The sequence below is a fragment of the Lathamus discolor genome, chromosome 2 (genome assembly GCF_037157495.1).
Source record: "Lathamus discolor isolate bLatDis1 chromosome 2, bLatDis1.hap1, whole genome shotgun sequence".
In the NCBI taxonomy this organism is placed as follows: Eukaryota; Metazoa; Chordata; class Aves; order Psittaciformes; family Psittacidae; genus Lathamus; species Lathamus discolor.
The window spans coordinates 156,771,802-156,793,540 of NC_088885.1; the positions used below are offsets into that span (position 1 = coordinate 156,771,802).

Below are 21,739 nucleotides of genomic sequence, written 5' to 3' on the forward strand. Positions count from 1 at the left end.
CAGTCCTCACCCACTTTATGTCCTGTTCTCCACTACCTTGAAATATAAGCCTAGGACTTTTTAACAAAGCAAGGCCTACAGAGACTGCATGGTGGGTTTTTTTTTCCATTTTTTCATAGAATCATAGAACGGTAGAAACATAGAATATGAGGTTAGAAGGGACTTCAAGGATCATCTGGTCCCACCTCTATAGGCAAAGCATGACCTAGACTAGATGCCTCAGTCCTGTGTCCAGCCCAGTCTTGAAAGTGTCCAACACTGGGGAATCGCCACTTCCCTGGGGAGATGATTCCAATGGCCGATTGTTCTCCTTGTGAAAAACTTCCCTCTTGTGTCCAGTTGGAATCTCCCCAGGAGTAACTTGTGCCGATCACCTCTTGTCTTTTCCATCTGACCCCTTGTAAAGAGGGAGCCTGTCTTCTTTGTAACCACCCTTTAAATACTGGAACATGGTGATAAGGTCTCACCTGAGCCTTCTTTTCTCTAGGCTGAACAGGCCCAGCTCTCTCAGCCTTTCCTCACACAGCTTCCCAGTCCTTGGATCATCTCTGTGGCCTTTCTCTAGACCCTTTCCAGCCTGTCCACATCTTTTTTTTAAAGCAGGGAGTAAAACTGAACACAGTATTCCAGGTGCGGCCTGCCAAGCTGAGTAGAGTGGGATAATGGCATCTACATCTCTGCTGGTGGTGCCCTTGTTGATAGAACCCAGCGTCATTTGTTATTATTTTTTCCTTTTTTAACTTCCCCAAAGTTGCTATTACCAGATCAGGGAATACTCTGATGGATATATTTGTGTCCCTAGCACAACTGTAATCTTACTTGAATTTCATGTGATGTGATTGCTTGTTGCTGTGGTGGGGATTGGTTTTGTTGTTCATAGTAGTCTTCACTGATTGTGAAGACATTTGCACTTTAACTCACTGCTTACCTGACCAGTGTATCTTTTGTTTGCTTTCAGCTGTGAAAATGCCCTCCAAATCAATCAGTACATTCAAAATCCCAGAAATCCACTTTCCTCTGATCTTCCAGTGTGTTCACTCCTACTACACAGACTTCTATAACCACCTCAGCAAAGCTATAAACACCTTACTGCCTGATAACTCTGCACTGCTAGCACGCTACTTCTACCTCCGGGGACTTATTAGCTTGATGCAAGGGAAACTACTCAATGCACTTTCTGACTTTCAGAACTTAGATAAAACAGACTTGAGAATTTTCCCTACTGATCTTGTAAGGAAAATAGTGGAAACCATGGCTCCTGCTGAGCGCTTGCAAGCGGACCGCAAGCCTGAGCTGAAGAAGCTGATAAGTCGAGTGATGGAAAACCAAAGAGAAGTTATGAAAATAGATGACCATGTAAAAAACTTTGAGTTGCCAAAAACTCACATGCAACTGGATGACTTTGTGAAGCGGATCCAGGAATCTGGGATTGTCAAAGACATAGACACTATCCATCGGTTATTTGATGCCCTAACAGTAGGTGAGTGTAAGATACATTTTTAGTGACCATTTATCTTGGTGCAGTGACGATTTCAAACCTTTCTTTTTATGAACCAAAATAATTTTTTTTGTTGCTAGCTGGTTTTAATTTTTACTCAGATTTTATGGAACTCTAAAAACTCACAGTTTGTGAGAGCTATGAACAATTTTATTTAAATGGGAAAATTATGGAGGGTAGATTTAATGTATACAGGAATATATTGTGTCTTGAATCCACAATAAAGACAAGGTATCACGGGTGCATGATTTACCATTTTTCATGTTGTGTAGGTGAAGTAGTTTTGATATCTGGTGTGTAGTTCTGCATTGGCTTAGATTACAAGTAGAGTGAATACAGGACTGTTCTGATTGCTAATGAAAAATACCTCTGTGTTTGAATCATAGAATCATTAAATGGTTTGGGTTGGAGTGGACCTTCAAATGTCTACTCCAACCCCCCTGCAATGGGCAGCGACATCGTCAACTAGAGCAGGTTGCCCAGAACCACCCATTGTAAATGCAGTAGGTAACATGGCAAGGTGACAGTCTGTTAAAAATAAATAAACTAACAAAAGAGGGTGCCCAGAGAAGCTGTGGCTGCCCCATCCCTGGCAGTGTTCAAGGCCAGGTTGGACACAGGGGCTTGGAGCAACCTGCTCTAGTGGAAGGTGTCCCTGCCAATGGCAGGGGGTTGGAGCTGGATGAGCTTTAAGGTCCCTTCCAACCTAAACCATTTTGTCATTCTGTTGAAATCTGGAACTCCAGTAGCTACTGTTAAATTCCTTTTGGATGGTCATCGTAGCAAAAGGGAAGTTATCTTTATGTCTGATGGAACTTTCTTCTCTCCTGAATGAGATCTGAATTTTGTGATTAATTTCGAAGAACATAATCTGAGAGTGCTTTTATGAAATACTATTCAGTTCTCTTTCTGTGCCTAGTTCCTCTGGTACTTCTTGCATTTTGTGGCCACAAAGGATTAAACATTGGTCGAAACAGGAAGACTTTCTGAAGCCAGAGGCAGCACACAGCTCACAAGAATTTGTGTGTTTGAGACTCTGCTGTCCAAACACTTGAATTCTTAGAACAATTAATGACTTTGAATTCCTATTACTGAAGTCTTTAACTGTTACAACTCCGTGTTTTATCCCAAGTTGGTAGGTGTGGGATATAGTAGCATTCGATAAAGAGCTGGAAAGTCATAATGAAAAGTATTCAGTTCAGTAGGGAAGCACAAATCCTTTCCCTTTGGCTGGATGAATTTTGGGCATGATTTAATATAGCAAGATCGGCACAGCACTTGCTCTCTCCCTCCACAGAGTAGGGTGGAAGGGAGGATGCATCTGGCATGATGGAGGATGCATCCTCCCTTCCACCCTACTCTGGCATACACTAACTGCAGAGGAATCTTGCTTTATCTCTTTTAACTGTTTTCCAGGCCTATTTTTTGATAGTTTTTGTGCCTCTAAAAGCAAAATGAGTAAGCAAGGCACGTTTTGGAAGTTGGTATCTCTTTTAAAGCTATCTTCCTGTGCAAATCTGTATGATAGTTTCTTACAGTAAATGGGTTTTAATATTTCCTTTAGGCCATCAGAAACAAATTGATCCTGAAACATTCAGAGATTTCTACAACTATTGGAAAGAAACTGAAGCAGAAGCTCAAGAGGTGAATCTGCCACCGACAGTAATAGAGCATCTAGATAAAAATGAATGCGTCTACAAGTTATCCTCCTCAGTTAAAACTAACTATGGTGTAGGAAAAATAGCTCTGACCCAGAAGCGCTTGTTCCTTCTGACTGAGGGAGGACGTCCTGGCTATGTCCAGATTGCTGCTTTCAGGGATATTGAGGTGAGTATCAAGTAACTTCTTGTTCTTTTTCATGCCTAGGGCTGTAAGCCATGTTCTATTCGACAAAATAACCCATCTCTCAACTTAAAGTTTCAGTAAGGAGTGTAGGAAACACCTCTGGAGTCAGTAACATAAAGTGATATGAAAAATCCTGGGTCTATGGACCAAAACCTTCTGTAATATTGTTTGTTGCATGATGTTTGGAACTTGGATTTTCACAAAACCATCTCTGCTTAACAGTGGGTATGGACAATTGAAATAATTCTCTATGCACAATTACAGCTGTAGTTAGAAACAGAGAAAGTTGCCCTGTAGTGTTGTGCCTTACCTTTGATTGCATGGTACATCCTCCTAGTTTTCTGTTTTCCATACCTTTCCAGGATGTTAAAAGCACAACCGTGGCTTTCCTTCTTTTGAGAATACCCACTCTGAGGATTAAAACATTATCTAAAAAAGAAGTCTTTGAAGCTAACCTGAAAACAGAGTGTGATCTCTGGTACCTGATAGTGAAAGAGATGTGGGCTGGAAAGAAAATGGCAGATGATCACAAGGTATAAATATGGGAGTTTCTAACTAAATATGTGCTTTCTGTCTCTGTTCTAAATAATTCAAGCATCAATCAGAACTTCTAGGTTTCAGCCAACAATAGCTAAGTAGTAAACTTATAGAATCATAGGATGGTTTGTGTTGGAAGGGGCCTTAAAGCTCATCCAATTCCAACCCCCTGCCATGGGCAGGGACACCTTCCACTAGAGCAGGTTGCTCCAAGCCCCTGTGTCCAACCTGGCCTTGAACACTGCCAGAGATGGGGCAGCCACAGCTTCTCTGGGCATAATACTTCTGGAATAATTAAAAAGAAATAAAAAAGATCCTACATTTAACAATATAGCATTGTTTTTCTCATCTGTTGGCATGGAACTTTTAATTTACTCACTAGTTCTCTGACTGTGTTTCTGAAGTTCACGGCGTGGGAGTAGTGGTCTCACCTTGCTTCAAAATATAATGTATTGAAAGAGTTTTGCCATGCTAGAGCCCTGATGACTGTAGATCCTTTCAACATATAGAGCAAAAATGCATGCTTCTGCCACAGAAACCTGCAGAAAATGGATCATACAAGCAGGGTTTCCGTTTAAACCACATAATTCTTCATGACTGCTGAATTGACTAGTGAAAATGTAGTAATTCAGAGTAATGAATTAACACTGGCTGCTAGCACACTGCTCCATGACCTTGCTTGGGGATGGAACATGTGATGTTTGACTGAAGTAGCATGAATTATGCTGCATCTAGTGCTTGTGCTGAGCATGACGCGGGTCTGACATGGAGTCTTGTGAGATTGATGAGCAGCAGATAAACTATACTAAGACTTTTGTCTTTAGGATCCTCAATACATTCAGCAAGCACTGACAAATGTTCTCCTGATGGATGCTGTGGTTGGCGCCCTGCAGTCCTCCAAAACCATATATGCAGCCTCTAAACTGTCTTACTTTGACAGGATGAAGAATGAAGGTCAGTCACATGGCAGGGCTACAAAGCCTGCTGGGTTTGCATCATCTGTCTCAGCTCTTTCTGTTTATGTTCTGGTTTTCAAACTGTAGCAATATAAAAAGTTGTTTGACTGCACTTTCACAGGCGTAGTTTAGTAAATAGCATTAATAGAAAGCTTAGGGATTTGTTTTTATTCTTCCTTCTGTGCATCTGAACCTTCCGTCTCCATGTTGGATGCTTGTTTTGGCTGTTTGGGCTGCTTGTGTGTTGCATACTTCTGCTACCAGAATGCATACAAATGCTGTTTGGGCTCTCCTAGTCACCTAATAGAGGGAAAGAAAAGTGAGAGATGTGAATAAATGGTGCAGAATTATTACTTCCTAAGAATTATAGATCGATTTCAAGCTCAAATGTGCACTTTGTGACCTTTTAAACATCTATTTTAGTGCCTATGATGGTCCCCAAAACAACTTCAGAGACATTAAAGCACAAGATCAATCCCTCAGCTGGTGAGACATTCCCACAGGCAATTGATGTCTTGCTTTATACACCAGGTACAGTGATGTATTACTTGCTTTATGTCAGCCAGCTTTAATTAGCCTCTAAGGCACGTTATCTCCTAACACCTGCTATTGTGTCTGCCTCATTTTGTTACATACTGACATTCTTTTGTTGTGTGTTGCATACTAAACCAGAAAATCATTAAGAAAGAACAGTAACGTTGCATATTAAGATACTCCAAGGCTTAGCTTTTGCAGTCTTAATTTGTCTTCCTGTGTGTATATGCCTTACAATAGACTGCAGTTATGTTTTATGTGCCAGTTTCCCATTAAGACTTCAGCCACATTTACTGAGCGGGATGGATGAATGATGCTCCACTTTTGATCAGTATTCAGTGTTATTTCTGACCTTTTTGGTGGGGGTGTTTGATTGAAACACCAAATCAAACACTTGAAATCCAACCCAGACCTACATGGCTGTGCCTTTCACTGTGTAGTGTGGGATCTGATGTACTGTTCATTGCATGTAACTTAAGTCTACCCCTTAGAAAACATTATCAGTTTCCTTGTGAGCTTTTCTATGATACTTGGCACATTTATATCTGACTTAATTCAAAAAGCATTGGAAGAAGAAACGGAAGAAAAGTTAGGGACTGTGTTCAATGGGTATGAATTTAGGTAGCAGCCATGATAGCCCTGGAAGGTCCTAACTTAACTTCATAACCTTACAGGTCCTCTGATGTAAGTTTGTGTGGGATTCTTAATCTTTGGGCAACTTGAGACAAAAGGAGGAAGGTTAGTGGAATTCCAAAGTTAAAGTGGGCAGGAGCAACACTGTGTGAATGGTGGGGGCTCAGTGGTGCTTGTCTTCCTTTGTAGTATGGAGGCGTCTAAATGGAATGGAGTAGATAAAATGAGTGGATTCATTAGTTGCATTTCAGGGCTTAAAAGCTTTCTTGCATTCCTAGTTAGCCACTTACTAGCAATGAAAGAGAGTATCTAAGCTCTGAAAAATTTGGAAATGTGAGATTAAATGATGAGGTGAGGTCAAGAAATAGTTGAGAACATGCACAAATTCATTGTGAAAACTGGGTCATTCATGAACTGGTGATGAAAGCTCCAGAACACAGATGGTCTTCATCCCACATTGTCTCCAAAAGTGGTTTCTTTTCTTTTACCTCATCTCCTCTGCTTCACTTCTAGGGCATCTTGACCCTTCAGAAAGACCTGGCAATGCTCATCCAAAACTGTGGTGTGCTTTAAGTGAGGGGAAGGCGGTGGTCTTTGATGCATCTACCTGGTCTATTCAACAGCACTGTTTCAAAATGGGACGCTCGAAACTGGTAAGAGCCCACATGTTGCACTTGCTGCTTTAGCTTGGTGCTTTTGTGCTTAAGCCTGTATGACCCTGAAACACTGACATTCCTTCAAAGCTATAGAAAGATACTTCAGTTATTTGGGCTTCGGTTAAGATGGAGAAATGGCAATTTTTCAGAAGAAGGGAAAGGAGAGAAAATGGATTCATAATGAAGCATCACTGGTGAGAAGCGATGGATTGGATATGGGGAGGGCCTGCTGGCCTGCTGGTGGGAGTGGGTTTTGGGGCAGGAAGGCAGATTTGAAACAGTTGAGGACAAATCATAGAATCATAGAATGGTTTATATTGAAGGGACCTTAAAGCTCATCCAGTTCCAACCCCCTGCCATGGGCAGGGACAACCTTGCATTAAGCCAGGTTGCTCCAAGCCTCTGTGTCCAACCTGGCCTTGAGCACTGCCAGGGATGGGGCAGCCACAGCTTCTCTGGGCACCCTGTGCCAGCGCCTCAGCACCCTCACAGGGAAGAATTTATTCCTTACATCTTACCTAAATCACTAAGACAATTAATATAAAGAGAAGGTGAGAAGAGCAGTCCTAAGAAGAGATGAAAAATCATCTTTGCTGAAGAACTGGATATTGGGACAAGGTGTAAGGAAACCAGGTGGGTGATATTGCATGAGAGACTGTGCTGTAAAAGAAGATGACTCAACCAGCAGGTTAAAAAGTGTTGCTTATGAAAGACCACTGAAAAGAAAAACTCTTGATGAAAGGGGAACCAGAGCTGCAGATGAGTGAGAAACATGCAGGAAAAGGGATTGGATAGGTCACTAGTGTGAAAGCTGAGGAATAATGATGTGGATGAATGGGCTAGAGTCAAAAAGGGAGAGGTAAAGCTGATGGTGAAGAGCTGGATGGAGGAAAGGTGGAAGTCCAGGAGAAGAGTTGGTTACTGACCTATTCTAAAGAAGAGAAAGAAAAGAAAAGGCAAGTTTGGAACTGATGGGACTCAGAAGGGAAAGAAAGGACATTCCAGAGACAATAAAGGAGAAGACAGTATTTTCTTAGACACTGCTTCTAACTGAAGTAGGAGCTGTGTTTGTATCAGTTAGGGTGGCTTCTAATCCAGAGGACAAAACCACAATAACTTCTGTGGTTTCCCCTGATGCTCTTTGTAACTTCTACTTTGTTTGGGCCAGGAAACCCAGCTTTGAGTCAGTTACCAAGATAAACCATTAATCGTATTTACTGGGGGATAAAGTCAGCAGAGATCAGTCCTTTCTCATTATTTATAGAGCAGAGCAAAGGATGGAATACTGGAGCTCTGAGCCTTGATCTCTTACTGTAATCACCAGAAAACTGTAACGTCTTAATGTAGACCTTTTCCATGTTACATTAAGGTGATTTATCTTCCAGTTTTTATTGAACGCTGCTTTTTCTCCCCAGACTTGTATGATCATGGTGGAACAGAGTCAAGTGTGGATTGGTTCTCAAGACTCCAATATTTACATCATCAACACCCACAGTATGTCCTGTAATAAGCAACTAAATGATCATCGTTCTGATGTTACAGACATCGTTGTGGACAAGAAGAATGGAATACCCAGGTATGCTTAGTTACGGTGTTTTCTCCTTAAATATATATGTATATACAGGCAAATGTGAAGGATGTCTCTACCACCAGAGGAGTCATGGACATGTGGAGAATCTTCCTGTGGTTAAGTAGAAGCCATTGTATGTAGCTAGAACAGCCAGCCTAGAGAATTTGGGTATCAGTGAACAGAGAACTAGTTAAAGATCCAAATGATACAGTCAATTAATTCATTTCAATTGTGCTTTCATTGACTGAAACAAAGGCAAAATTTAACTCGTGCTTGAAGAAAGGGAGCCCATAGAGGAAATCAGTGACTGTTTTTCCTAGATGTTAGAAAGAATGTATTGTTTGGAACAGGGAGGATTATCCTGCTAACATCAGCCTTCATTTAGCCTGGTTTTTTAGCTCCCATATTGTAGTTGGTAAACTAAGAATTTCCTTTTGGAAGAAAGAGCATTATGTGCTTTGGAACAAAGAGGATAAAGGAATGCTTTTCTGGCCAAGGATGAGAGTAGCCAGGAATTGGCAGCATCCAGTTATGAATCAATACAGATGCAGTTTAAAGACACTTCACTTCTGCTTTGAGCACATCATCAACTGGATGTTTGCAGCATGTTTCTGGATTTATCCTGCCTCTTCGTAACAAATAATACATTTGTTTTGTCCAGGCAAAATGCTTTTAATCTTTTGATAGCACTGGGAAGAGTGTTGGCTGAAGGCCTTAACCTGCGGTCTACCCATGGGAGCAGCAGCTCCAGGCCAGGCCAGACCAGACAGCAGCCATAGCTCTGCCAGGGGGGCAGTGGCTGTAACTGGGTTTAGGGAGGTTTGTTTAGGGGTTGGAACCTTCTGAAATAGAAGGAAATGGAGCTGTTGTAGTAAGTCCAGAGGAGGCCACAAGGATGATCAGGGGCTGGAGCACCTCCTGTATAGAGAGAGGCTGAGAACATTGGAGCTGTTTGGCCTGGGGAAGAGAAGCCGCGTAGAGACCTCAGAGCAGCTTCCAGTGTCTGAAGGGGGCTACAAGGGTGGTGGAGAGGGACTCTTCAGTAGGGACTGTAGTGATAGGACAAGGGGTGATGGGTTCAAGCTGAAATAGGAAGTTCAGGTAAGAGGTAAGGAAGAAGTTTTTTAGTGTAAGGGTGGTGAGGCACTGGAATGGGTTGCCCGAAGAAGTTGTGAATGCTCCATCCCTGGCAGTGTTCAAGGCCAGGCTGGACAAAGCCTTGGGCTACGTGGTTTAGTGGCCGGGGATTGGAACTGACTGATCTTAAGGCCCTTTCTAACCCAAACCATTCTGTGATTCTGTGACCCAGAGCTGTTGGTTGCTTAAATGAACATTCAGCTGTCTCGAGCCAGCTACTTAGAATAAAGTGAGGGAAGAAGAGAAATTTAGATAATTCCTAGGCACTTTGGTGGCAGAGGATGGACATGCTCCTTCCACTCAAGACTCTGCTCACCTTACTTGAAAGAATTGAACCAATCTAACTGTTCACTATTGAAATAATGCCAGCATCTGGCCTTGAAGCCTTCTGGACTTCAGTCGTTTCTGTTAGAAATCATTCCTGCGCTTTACTCTTCCAGTGTCTGAAATGAAGAACATTCATTTGGCTTACTATAAAATGGGTTGTTTTGCAAGTAACTCTTCTGTGCATGCCCTCTGTTCTGAACACGAATGGGCACTTGTACTGTTGTTGTTATTCTTTAATCTGTGCCAACAGTGAAGCGTACTCAAGCAGCTTAGATGGAACAGTGATTGCTTGGAACATCAGCACTCTGAAAGTTAACCGTGTCTTCCAGCTGCCCTGCCAAAATCTCACTTCTATCAAGCTTCATAATGACCAACTGTGGTGCTGTAAGTTCATTCCTCAAATAGTAAAAACCATAAAGTACATCTTCTCATAACACACTGTTTTATTGGACAGAACAGTGCATTAATATCAAAACCATGTGTACATGATGTTCTTCCCCCATTCTCTGCTTTGTCTGTTTAAGTAGCATTTTGTAGGTAAGGTTTCCAAAACGCACAGATGGCAACTCCAGGGTACCCAGACAAGCTGTGGCAGCCCCATCCCTGGCAGTGTTCAAGGCCAGGCTGGACATGGCTTGGAGCAACCTGCTCTAGTGGAAAGTGTCCCTGCCCATGGCAGGGGTTGGAGCTGGATGAGCTTTAAGGTCCCTTCCAACCCAAACCATTCCATGATTTTCAGTCCTGCCATACACAGGAACCTGGATCCAGATGTAACAGAGCAGCAGCTAAAGCCCTGGGAAATGCCTGGTCCTGCTATGGGCAGCAGTGATGTTGCTGTTGCTGTGCTGGGTTTAACTTCAGCCCTGTTAACTTCATAGCACAGACACTTGGTCTCTGTTCTATAGATGAAAGTAATTGTGTACGTGAGAACCCAAGTATGAGATGTCCTAATTTTAAGGAGTTTATTTCTTCTTTTGTCATTTTTGGGCTCTTAAGGTAACAGAACCACAGAACAGCAACTGCATTTGGAGAGAGAGCAGACCTTAAAAATAGGTGCTGGTGAAAACCAGGCAGAAGTACCTCAAAGATTTCACTGTTGATTAAGAAACAAGACAGTTGTTAGATGCATCCATTCTAGTTTGTCTTTTTTTCTCCGTGGTTTATAAAGATAGAGGAAATAGGCACTTCTGTTACTAACTCTTTGTCTTTAATATTGAAGGTACTGGAAGTTGCATACTCGTCGTGTCAACGCATGAATTTCAACTACAGCTGAAAATTGAGCATCACCTGAAGGATGTGTGCTCCTACTTCCTCTGCTTCCAGCTCTTTCCTGAGGTATTCTGTTTAAACTGCTAGTAGTTTAAAGGAAGCATTACAAGCCATAGTTACTTGCTACAATATACTTCCTGTCAGCTGCACTCATGTTACATGCCTCTTTCCTTGCTTTAGAGAAATGAAGTGTGGGCATCTTACTCAGGAAGTAGTGACCTGTATATTTGGAACACCAAAGACTTCTCAAGTCCACCTCAAAAGATTCATCTTCAGGACTGCTCTGAGATCACTTGTATGATAAGAGTTAAGAATCAGGTGAGAGACATTTGGACTGGTTTAGCTGTTGTGGGATTCTTTACTAAAGACCAGGTTGGATGGGGTTGGAGCAACCTGCTCTAGTGGAAGGTGTCCTGCCCATGGCAGGGGGTTGGAACTGGATGAGCTTTAAGGTCCTTTCCAACCCAAACCAGTCTGGGATTCTATGATACTGAAGAACTTTGTTCCTTTTCTCTTCCACTTACTCCTCACTCTGCTCCACTTAACTAACACTGAAGTCCAACTCATACATACAAAAGGAACAAGTGGACAATCTCCCTGTGTGATCCATCTTCTGAGCATGAGGGTTCATCTTCCAGTTCGGCAGCCTCAGTTGTCTGAGGGGGAGCCTGAAGCCTGTGGTCCTGGGAGCACCCATGCTCCTCTTCTACACAGCATTGCAGTTACTGAGAATGAGCTTGCAGCCTGGTAAAGAGTAAAAACATTGCTGGGGTTGTCTGCCACAGGCTTGGTTTGAAGTGCTTGAAGTGCACCTCTGCCTCAGCTTTCTTATTCGAACTTGCTGGTGCCACAGTTTCCTGGATTAGCAGGTTCCAGAAGTCCATTGCCAGCCATGTTACAGAGAAGTACTTTAACTGAAGCTGGACTCTTGCTGGTTTCCCTCACTTCTCTCATGTGGGATGTGTTAAACAAGGGTTCTACATTTGCTTCTCTGATTTTGTAGACCTCACTGTGATCCTCCTTAGCTGCCTTCCCTCCAGCCTGTGGAATCCTGGTGTTTCCATCCCTGCTCATATCATAGCTGTTCCTTTCTTGATGGTTTTAGTTACTCTTCCCTGGGTTTCTGCTCTTGCAACACCCAGCACTCAAGGCACAGGCATGCTGTGGTTCGTACAGTGGGAAAGGGACACCTTCTGCCTTATTCTGTGCACTGGATGTGTAGAACCAGAGGCAAAATGAGTCACCAAGGCAAAATTGGGCAAGGGGTCTGACAGATGTAGACATCACCATGTACATAGGAGCTTCCCAGTGTTCCCTTTTCCAGCCCTCACCATATCAATGTGGCACACAAAACACCTCCACTGTGTCCTAGACTGAAAAGTAAAGCAGTGCAAGTGATTGTGGTCTGGTTTCTGTTTCTCCTCCAGATGTGGGTTGGCAGCAGTGCAAGGCTGCAGGGCAAAAGCAAAGGGAAGATCTATGTGGTCAGTGCTGAGAAGAAGACTGTGGAGAAGGAGCTGGTTGGGCACACGGACACGGTGAGGGCCCTGTGCTCTGCAGAGGACAGATACGTCCTCAGTGGCTCTGGAAGGGAAGAAGGGAAGATTGCCATTTGGAAAGCTGAGTAGTTAAGCTATCCCAGCTCCATCTGCCTGTCTGGAAGAAGGGAAGACCTCAGGCTGTGTTGACTCCAGCATTTTGCATGTATTTCAACCCATTGTCAGTGTTATTCTGTATTTATTTAGTTTAGTCCCTACATTGCTGTAGGAAATGGCAATAGAAGCTCTCCTCACACCTTGTGCTGCCCTGCACATTGGATAAAGAAAGGGAAATGTGAAAAGAGGGATGTTTGGCTTTAAACTTGGCCTGTGGTGCTGGGAAGGGTCGGGGTTAGAGGCCAGACTGAAGCCAGCTCAGTAATTCCACTGGAGCTCTTCATGGGCAGTGCATGGAATGCCTAAAAACTGGGACTCAGTACTCCCTCTACAGCCTGGGATAGCTGGAAATGGTCACTGGAAAGAGAAAAACCAGGTGTGTTTGCTGGATTTATGGAGTTATTGTAAATACTGAGCATCCTGAACCAGCAGCTGGATGGAGCTGGGCAGAGTGTCCATTACCCCTGTGTGTATGTGTATGGTGATGTATTTGAGATGCAGACACTGACGGGCTCTCCCTGACAGCACTGTAAGCTCCCTGCTGCTGAAACAAGACCCTGGGATGCTCCTAATGCTGTTTTACCTTTTACACTTGGTTTTCCTTTAAAACCAGCACACAGCACTTGGCATTTGTAAGTTTTGTGCAACTGAGCTTTAGGGATGTTTCATCTGAAGCACTTATTTATTTCATTTCCATATATATTGTGTATTTTACTTGCTTTTGGGAGCAACCAAGAAACCTCTGCCACTCCTTCCTTCAGTTCCTGGCATCAGAGGAACTGCTGCTACTTCGTGTAGAACCCACAGAGTCCTCAAGTTACTCCTCAGTTACGAAAACAAGCATCACGCCATTGCAGCCTTGAGGATTCTGAGCAGCATTCCCGAACCACTTCCTGCTGTACATTGTTTTCTCCATTCATGACCATTACCTACAAGTGAACCAATGCAGAAGAGTTGTACGTGTATTATCAGGGCCGAGTAAAGTGAGATGCAATATTTAAGATACTGTAAATAGAAGGAACAAATGGGCTACTCCTGTTAGTAGAGATGGACCAGTGCAGGCCCATTACAAGTGTAAACTACTGGAACTACTGTGTAAAGTCTTAACTCTTCCAATGTACTGGTGAAAGGTCCTATCCTAGGATGATAACTGAAATTTTACATCGTTAGTTGTTTTATTGTCAGTGTAAGAACATTGAACACTACATTGACTCTGTCTTCTCTGCCCTCTGTTCCTTTTCCTTTGTCACTCAGTGCACGACCCAGGAATGATGATTTTTAGCACTAATCCCACCCTCTCTGTGCGCTCTGGAGCGCAGTTGCCTGTTTCCTTTCTCTCTACACATTCTCCTTTCTAAAACCAGCTTCTGCGGGTGATTTATCCTCCTGGCTGTGGCTTCCAGGGTCCCGATTTCCTCCCTGGTGACATGGAATCCTTCACTGAAGGAAGGGATTCTCCATGCGCTGTGCAGGAGGGTCACTTGCTGCAGGTGACCCCAGCGCCACCAACCTGCCGCTGCCTGGTGCGTCCTTCATTCCCGGCAGCCCTTAAACCTGGGTTTGCTTCTCAATGGGTTTGTACCCAGCTGGTGGAAATGGGAGGTGACAGCTGGCAAATGGCCATTTTTACACCTGTGAATTCCTTTATTAACAGACTCGGAAGGAATGTATTGAATAGGAATGTGATATTGGGCACAAGCTCTTCCCTGTGAGGGTGCTGAGGCGCTGGCACAGGGTGCCCAGAGAAGCTGTGGCTGCCCCATCCCTGGCAGTGCTCAAGGCCAGGTTGGACACAGGGGCTTGGAGCAAGCTGCTCCAGTGGAAGGGGTCCCTGCCATGGCAGGGGTTGGAGCTGGAGGAGCTTTGAGGTCCCTTCCAACCCAAGCCATTCCATGAGTCCATCACTCACTGGGTGTTGCCTCCTTTATAAAACACTGCTTGCTTTAGCACCAGCTGTTGAACACCAGGGTATAGGGGAAGACTTTAACCACATCAGACCAGACCATGAGATACGAACATCCCTCAACACTAACCCACCCCTGGGGCAGGAGGACCAGCAATTCCAGCCCAGCGGCTGTGAGGAGCACACTGGCACAGTGGTTTGTCCCTCCTGGAGTGATGAGCGGCCTCAGGTATGTGCTCGCATCATTTCAGCTTTGCTTCGGGTTAGAGCTGTGGAGACAAACCTGCAGGAACAGTGCGATGGGATTTGGGTCAGTTTCCAGTTCCACCTTGATGATGGGAAGGTGCAGGGGAAGGGATGCACAGATTCCCTGTGGTCCTCATTGCTCCTCTGCTCCAAGTCCTCGGAGGGCTGATCCTGCTGATACTTGTGACTTCCATGGACTCATCTCTCTGTTGTTTCACCCTGGGGTGAGCTCTTTGAGACCATTCTGGATGTGCCCATGCAGTGCTTTGCATGGGGCTGTGCTGGCCCATGGGAAGGTCTCCTGCAGCTCAGGATGCTGGAAACTGGCACTTGGATGGGGTAAACCTATTGAGGCCTTTCATTACAGAGCAGCGGTGGTGGGGCTCAAACCAGGCTGCAGTGGGGAAGGTTTAGGCTCTGAAGGTTTGCGCTCGCAGCCCAGAAAGCCAACCGCATCCTGGGCCGCACCAAAAGGAGCGTGACCAGCAGGGCGAAGGAGGTGATCCTGCCCCTCTACTCTGCTCTTGTGAGACCTCACCTGGAGCATTGTGTGCAGTTCTGGTGTCCTCAACATAAAAAGGACATGGAACTGCTGGAACAAGTCCAGAGGAGGCCACGAGGATGAGCAGGGGACTGGAGCACCTCCCGTATGAAGACAGGCTGAGGAAGTTGGGGCTGTTCAGCCTGGAGAAGAGAAGCTGCGTGGGGACCTCAGAGCAGCTTCCAGTGTCTGAAGGGAGCCTGTAGGGATGCTGGGGAGGGACTCCATTAGGGACTGTAGTGACAGGACAAGGGGTAACGGGTTCAAACTTAAACAGGGGAAGTTTAGATTGGAGATAAGGAGGAAGTTCTTTACTTTACAGTAAAGAGGCACTGGAATGGGTTGCCCAGGGATGCTGTGAATGCTCCATCCCTGTCAGTGTTCAAGGCCAGGTTGGACAGAGCCTTGGGTGCCATGGTCTAGTGTGAGGTGTCCCTGCCCGTGGCAGGGGGTTGGACTGGATGATCTTGAGGTCCTTTCCAACCCAAACCTTTCTGTGGTTCTATGATTCTGCCTGAGGCGGTCTCTCTCAGAACGTTTGCAGGTTACCTGTGAACAGCACATGAGGTTTACGGCTATCTAGGAACCGACTGAAGTCCTTGCCCAGCCGGAGCCCCTGCAGCTCTAGGTGTGAGGCAGGGGTTGTGTTGTGTGATGCTCCCACTGGTGATGAGAAGGTTGAGAGCCTCTGGGCAAGGACGAAGGGGAAGGTGAATGAAGCCGATGCTGCTGTGGCAGTTCACGCAGCCAGGGGTGTGCGGCTGTCACCCCAATGGCAGGAGGACGTCAGACCATAAAGGGGTGTCCAGAGAAAGGCCTCAAGGGCAAAGGCTTGTGAGGAGCAGCTGAGGCCGTTGGTTTGCCTTGGAGGAAGCTGAGGTTTGAGCCCATCGCTGCCTACACCTTCCTCAGGGGGGCACTGGGGGGAGGCGCTGATCTCCTCTCTCTGGTGCCCAGCGATGGGCCGCAGGAAATGGGATGAAGCTGGACCAGGGGATGCGCAGGTGGGGACAGCAGGAAAAGCTTCACGGAGTGGGTCGATCGCTGGCACAGGCTCCCCAGGGCCGTGCTCACAGCACCGAGTCCGAGGTCGAGGAGCACCTGGGTGCTGCTCTGGGTTGTAGGGTTCAGGCTCAGGTATCCCTGTGCGGAGCAGGGGGTTTGGACTCCATGGTCCTTATGGGTCCCTTCCCACTGGAGCTGTTCTGGGCCTCAGCCCAGGGGATGGCGGCGTTTGTCTGATGCTAGGAATAACCCGGCTGCAGCCGGGAGCTGCTGGGGAAGGGAGGCTGGGCCAGGGCCATGCAGGGAGGTAGGAAACGGCCCCTTCCTCTGCCTCCAGCCGGCCCCCGTGGGCTGCTGCGGGTGTAGTCACAGCCCAAGGCCCCCTCTCCTCCAGCACAGCCTGAATCTGCCTTTTGCTGTCAGCTCTTCAGAGGGGACGGAGCAAACCCCATCCTCCCCCTCCGTGATTCACTTCCCTCTGTTGCTGTTTCTCCATCAGCGTGGCACCGATGTGGGTCCCAGCGCTGCCTGGGGGCTGAGGACAGAGCAGGCTGTGACCTATGGATTGCCCCCGTCTGCCTTCTCCCTCCATGGTGCTTTACCCCAGTGCCTCAGCACAGGTCCCCTTTGTGCCACCCGGGGTGCCAGGACAAATCAGTGCCGCTCGGCACCACTGCAGCTCCTAGGGCCAGAGAAGGAGCCAGACGCTGCCGTTGGCCGCAGGATTCGGGCCCTGTCCTGCTGCACCATCGCTGTGTCCCTCCAGGGCTGGTTCCCTGCTGCGTGGCTGCTCCCTACCCCTCTCTGGGGTGGGAAGAGCTGCCCAGAGCATGGTGGTTGCGCTGTCCCCATCGCTCAGGCGGCGAACAAGGGCTGAACGTGGAGATGAGCCAGGGATGGACATGGATGAGAGCCCTGCAGGCACATCCCATGGCCCCGGTGAGCTCTGGGACCCTGTGTGTGCTGTGCAGCCAGGCTGGAGCTGCTGGGGAGCGGGTCTGGGAGTGCAGGTCTGAACCCTGCCGGCATGGGCACAGCCATGCAGGGTGCGCGGTGGGTCTGATCCTGCGGGACACAGCGCACTGGGGTGCTCAGCAGAGCGGCAGCAGCCACGCACAGGTGGGGGTGAGCAGCCATTGGGTTTCCTCTGTAAACACCTCACAGGGGCCCTTGGCAGCAGGCGCTGTTACAGCCCCTTCAGCGCTGAGGGCTCGCGGTGTCCATGGGGACCAAATGCCAGCCATGCCCGCAGGATGGGAGCGATGCCCCCGTGGCTGCTGCAGACCCTGAGGGATGCAGGGACTGCCCCATCCCTGGCAGTGTTCAAGGCCAGGCTGGATGGGGCTTGGGGCAACCTGCTCTAGGGGAAGGTGTCCCTGCCCAACTGGATGAGCTTTAAGGTCCCTTCCAACCCAAACCTTGCATTTCACTTGTGCCAGGAGAACACAGGGGTGTCAGGACCACCTACTCTGCATCTATCATCCTCTACTCTGCTCTCGTGAGACCTCACCTGGAGCATTGTGTGCAGTTCTGGTGTCCTCAACATAAAAAGGACATGGAACTGCTGGAACAAGTCCAGAGGAGGCCATGAGGATGATCAGGGGCTGGAGCACCTCCCGTATGGAGACAGGCTGAGGAAGTTGGGGCTGTTCAGCCTGGAGAAGAGAAGGCTGCGTGGGGACCTCATAGCAGCCTTCCAGTACCTGAGCTGGGCCTATAGGGATGCTGGGGAGGGACTCTTCGTCAGGGACTGTAGTGACAGGACAAGGGGTGATGGGTTCAAACTGAAACAGGGGAAGTTTAGATTGGAGATAAGGAGGAAATTCTTTACAGTAAGGAGGCACTGGAATGGGTTGCCCAGGGAGGTTGTGAGTGCTCCATCCCTGGCGGTGTTCAAGGCCAGGTTGGATGAAACCTTGGGTGGGATGGTTTAGTGTGAGGTGTCCCTGCCCATGGCAGGGGGGTTGGAACTCAATGATTTTAAGGTTCTTTCCAACCCAAACCATTCTGTGATTCTGTGATTCTCTCCCTGTCCCATGCCTCCCCCTTTGCTCCCCCCTTCGTTCCACCCAAACCCCACTTTGGGGTGAGCTTCTCCAGGGTTTGTGAACTGCGACGCTCGCGTCCGTTCGCAACCAGGAGGGGCAGCGGCTCCCTCCTCACCTCCAGCACAGGGCCAGGAGCCACCAGCTCTTACTGAAATGTTTATTAAGATCGAACTCCAGAACAAGGGAGCGAACACAATGCGTGTGTGGAGCAGAACGGTTCTACATCGATTCCTCCTCTCTATGCAGACACGAATAAACCAAGTCGAGAGTATACAAAAAACCCAAAGAACAGAAAGTGCAGAACACAATAACCCAGTTCTCATGCAACAAATCGCCTTCCTTTCTTCACGTCCAAACAGAAAATAAGCTCAACAGTGTCGAAAGCAACATCACCCATACATCGATGCCCTCAACGCACTCAAACATTCATCTGTGACATTACTTTGCTTTATCCCTTTTTCCTCGGAAAACAACAGTATGTGTTTAACACATGCTTATAAACATTGCTAAACTCAGCAAGAGCTAGTATAGTGCCCCAACTTAATAAGTTGATAAAACAGTAGTTGTCATATGGCCAGTTCTCAAAGGAACTAAATATTCTCTTCTTTTTTTTATCTTTTTTTTTTTTTAAGCCTTTTTTTAGTTCATTTCCCCGCTATGAGATGCCTAAAATGCAGCTTGCTACGAACAGGAGGCATTTCAAAGGAGCTGGTCACTGGGCTACCCAAAGGCTTTGGTGTCCGTGTTACGGCAGAAGCAAGGATCAATCAGATTTGGAGCTGCCGAGTGGTTGAGGAAGAAGTCTTGGGTTTTTTGGAGCTATTGATGGCAATTTGGGTACCACTGAGGACTGAGTAGGTGCAGAGGAAACAAGGTGATGCCCCGTTGGGCTGAACCATCCCAGTGGATGCTGAAGTCCAGATTTCAGCTTAATTTGAGCAACAAATGCATCAGAGCATGGCAAATGGAGCCATGTCCTGGGGTTTGCTCAAGTTGTAGCAGCCTAGAGGGCATCAGAAGCCTTTTCACTGTAGCAGATGCCCTTTGATGGGGGATGTTATTTGACCCTCTGGGTACCACTCAAGGTCCATTGTGCTCCCTGGGCTGAGGAAGGTGATGTTGAACCTGTGAGAGCGACAGGGGCGAGGAACCAAACTGAACTGGTTCTGTAGGACATGGTCTCAATTTAACCTACAGGGAAACCTGGAACACCCCACGAGCAAATCACATCATGAAAAGGCAACTGAGCCTTTTCGTTCTCACCTAACACCATCTCCTAAGTGTCCAAGCTCCAGCTGAAGAGCAGCTCACCCCAATGGCTCCTTCTGGCTGCAACACGGGAAACAGAGACCTTTGGGTAGCGCCACAAAATGACCAGTTTGGACTTTACAAACGTTCAGCTTTGTCGTTTAAGGAAGAACAAAAGAGACAGAGGAGGCTCTGGCCCCATAAAGACTCTGCAAAGAAAAACACAATTTGGTTATTTCTCCTACACAGTCGTCACTAACGTTTTCCTGTGCAACATTTGGTGTTCGTTACATTTATTTGGCCTTTTACAAAGGAAACAAGGACAAACCAGCTGCAAAGAAACTCTTCCACAAATAGATAGTCCAGGTGCTGAAGCTGCTACATGTGCTTGGATACCATGCAGGAGTTGAGTTGCTTAGATAGGATACGTATTTAGAGCTGAGCTCGTCTCACATCGGAATGGGATGAGGGAAACCTGGAGGAACTCAGTTGAGAACATGGTGAGGACAGTGATGAGCACACGAGCACTGAAGGTATTTTGGCCAGAGCAGTGTGTATGTAAAGGTACCTACACACAGATACACACATACCTTAAAACCCCAACTCGCAGTGGTTGAACTGCAACTCATTGCAGGGACGGAGCAGTGCCATGGCAGCAACCTGGTCACATCATTAAGACCACGAGTGACCACCAGAAATGAATGAATCCTGAGCCCTGAATTCCCCTCCTGCCCAGGAACACCCTGTGTTCCTCACCACCTTACTCATAACTGGCACCTCAACCCACATGGCCACAGCATCCCACTGCTGTAATGGTGGATGCTGGAGGAGGACCCAGCTCATCACCAGCTGATGATGGATGGATGCGTCTAATGATGGAACTGAGGTTTTAATGAGGTACCTGGCACCGATCACTGTTTCTGCTGCTGTCGTTCCACGTGCTGAGGGGTTCAGATCAGACGGGAGAGGAATGAGGAAGCCTCAGCTTCTGTGGAAAACCTCACACAACACCATCACAGGGTTTGTGTTCCAGCATCCGCACTGGTTACAAACCCCAGAGGCTGACCTTGCAGCTACCTCCTTCCCAGCCCACCACACTGGGAATATCTTAGTCCATAAAGGCTCCAAGTGAAAGGGGAAAGGACAGGGTGTGCTTCAAGAAGCACAACCCCCCATTGGATTTACTGCCTTCCTCCTTCTGATGACGAACAACCCGCACCCTTCCATAAATGCTCACTCCAGCACTGGCAAACGACCAGATCCATGTTATTAAAAGGCTATTCAGGTAATAAATCTCTTTGAAAGCCACCTAACCAGCAGGAAGAGAAACATTCCTAAGAAATTATTGCTCTGGAGCCTGAAATTGCCATCCCACTGGACTCCTGCAATAACCCACCAGTGCAAATCCATGCTGTGCCTTGCTGAGGGGTTGGAGTTTGAGCTTCTCTGTTCTCATGTGAAGCATCTACCTCTGATGTGCGGCTTAGTGGTCCCAGCACTTGAGAATCCGAGCACTGATGGTGTCTCATGTCTGAGGTTGTGCATCCCCAGCACTGCAGCAGAATGTGTTAAAGCTGTTGACAGCACAGAGCAACACAGAATGAAGCCACCAAACTTGAGCCTACTGCAGTAAAGGGATGGAGCATGTGGGATTAATGTGATTCTACAGTAATACGAACTAAAAATGATGCTTATTGTCACCAGGAATAAATAAAAGCCACTTCAGATCTCTCTTCCCACAACTTCTGCAACAAACAGATAAAATCCTACTTTATACCTTTTGATCATGACCAAAAAATGAATGATTTTGGTATCAAAAGACAAGGTAAGGGACACAGGAAAACTAAATCATGGCCCACTCTACCTGAGAAGTGCTGGGGTTAGGAAGAGAACTCACATTCAAGCAGAGCATTGCTGTGGAGGCTCTCTGGAGGCCTCCCTGGCAGACACAGTGCAGGCAGCGTGGTGGTTCCATGGCCACGGGACAGGAGGAGACACTTTGGCTCCTTCTGGCAATACAAATGCTTCAGCACGTTTACAATGAATAATGATTTCCTTCAGCCTTACAGGGGGGTGAAGCAGAGCTTCCCGCTCCACAGCAGCGTGTACATCCATGTGTTCTGTTACAAAC

The 21,739-nt window shown here is 46.8% G+C and overlaps 2 protein-coding genes across 2 annotated transcripts in view; one reads left to right on the top strand and one right to left on the bottom strand.

Annotated features, from left to right (window-relative positions):
• DENND3 (DENN domain containing 3) overlaps positions 1-13,833 on the top strand; it is a 39,769-nt gene extending 25,936 nt beyond the window's left edge. Inside the window, exons 13-23 of the mRNA XM_065669031.1 lie at positions 959-1,480; positions 3,063-3,325; positions 3,706-3,876; positions 4,705-4,834; positions 5,260-5,367; positions 6,517-6,656; positions 8,075-8,235; positions 9,944-10,077; positions 10,913-11,028; positions 11,143-11,280; positions 12,390-13,833. Of these exons, the coding sequence (XP_065525103.1) occupies positions 959-1,480; positions 3,063-3,325; positions 3,706-3,876; positions 4,705-4,834; positions 5,260-5,367; positions 6,517-6,656; positions 8,075-8,235; positions 9,944-10,077; positions 10,913-11,028; positions 11,143-11,280; positions 12,390-12,590 (2,084 nt within the window). The 3' untranslated portion in view covers positions 12,591-13,833. The remainder of the gene's footprint in view (positions 1-958; positions 1,481-3,062; positions 3,326-3,705; positions 3,877-4,704; positions 4,835-5,259; positions 5,368-6,516; positions 6,657-8,074; positions 8,236-9,943; positions 10,078-10,912; positions 11,029-11,142; positions 11,281-12,389) is intronic.
• A 4,670-nt stretch (positions 13,834-18,503) lies between these two features.
• Positions 18,504-21,739, bottom strand: part of SLC45A4 (solute carrier family 45 member 4) — a 68,366-nt gene continuing 65,130 nt past the window's right edge. The window contains exon 8 of the mRNA XM_065669032.1: positions 18,504-21,739. This exon is cut by the window's right edge and continues 2,983 nt beyond it. The gene's annotated coding sequence lies outside the window, so the exon portion shown is untranslated.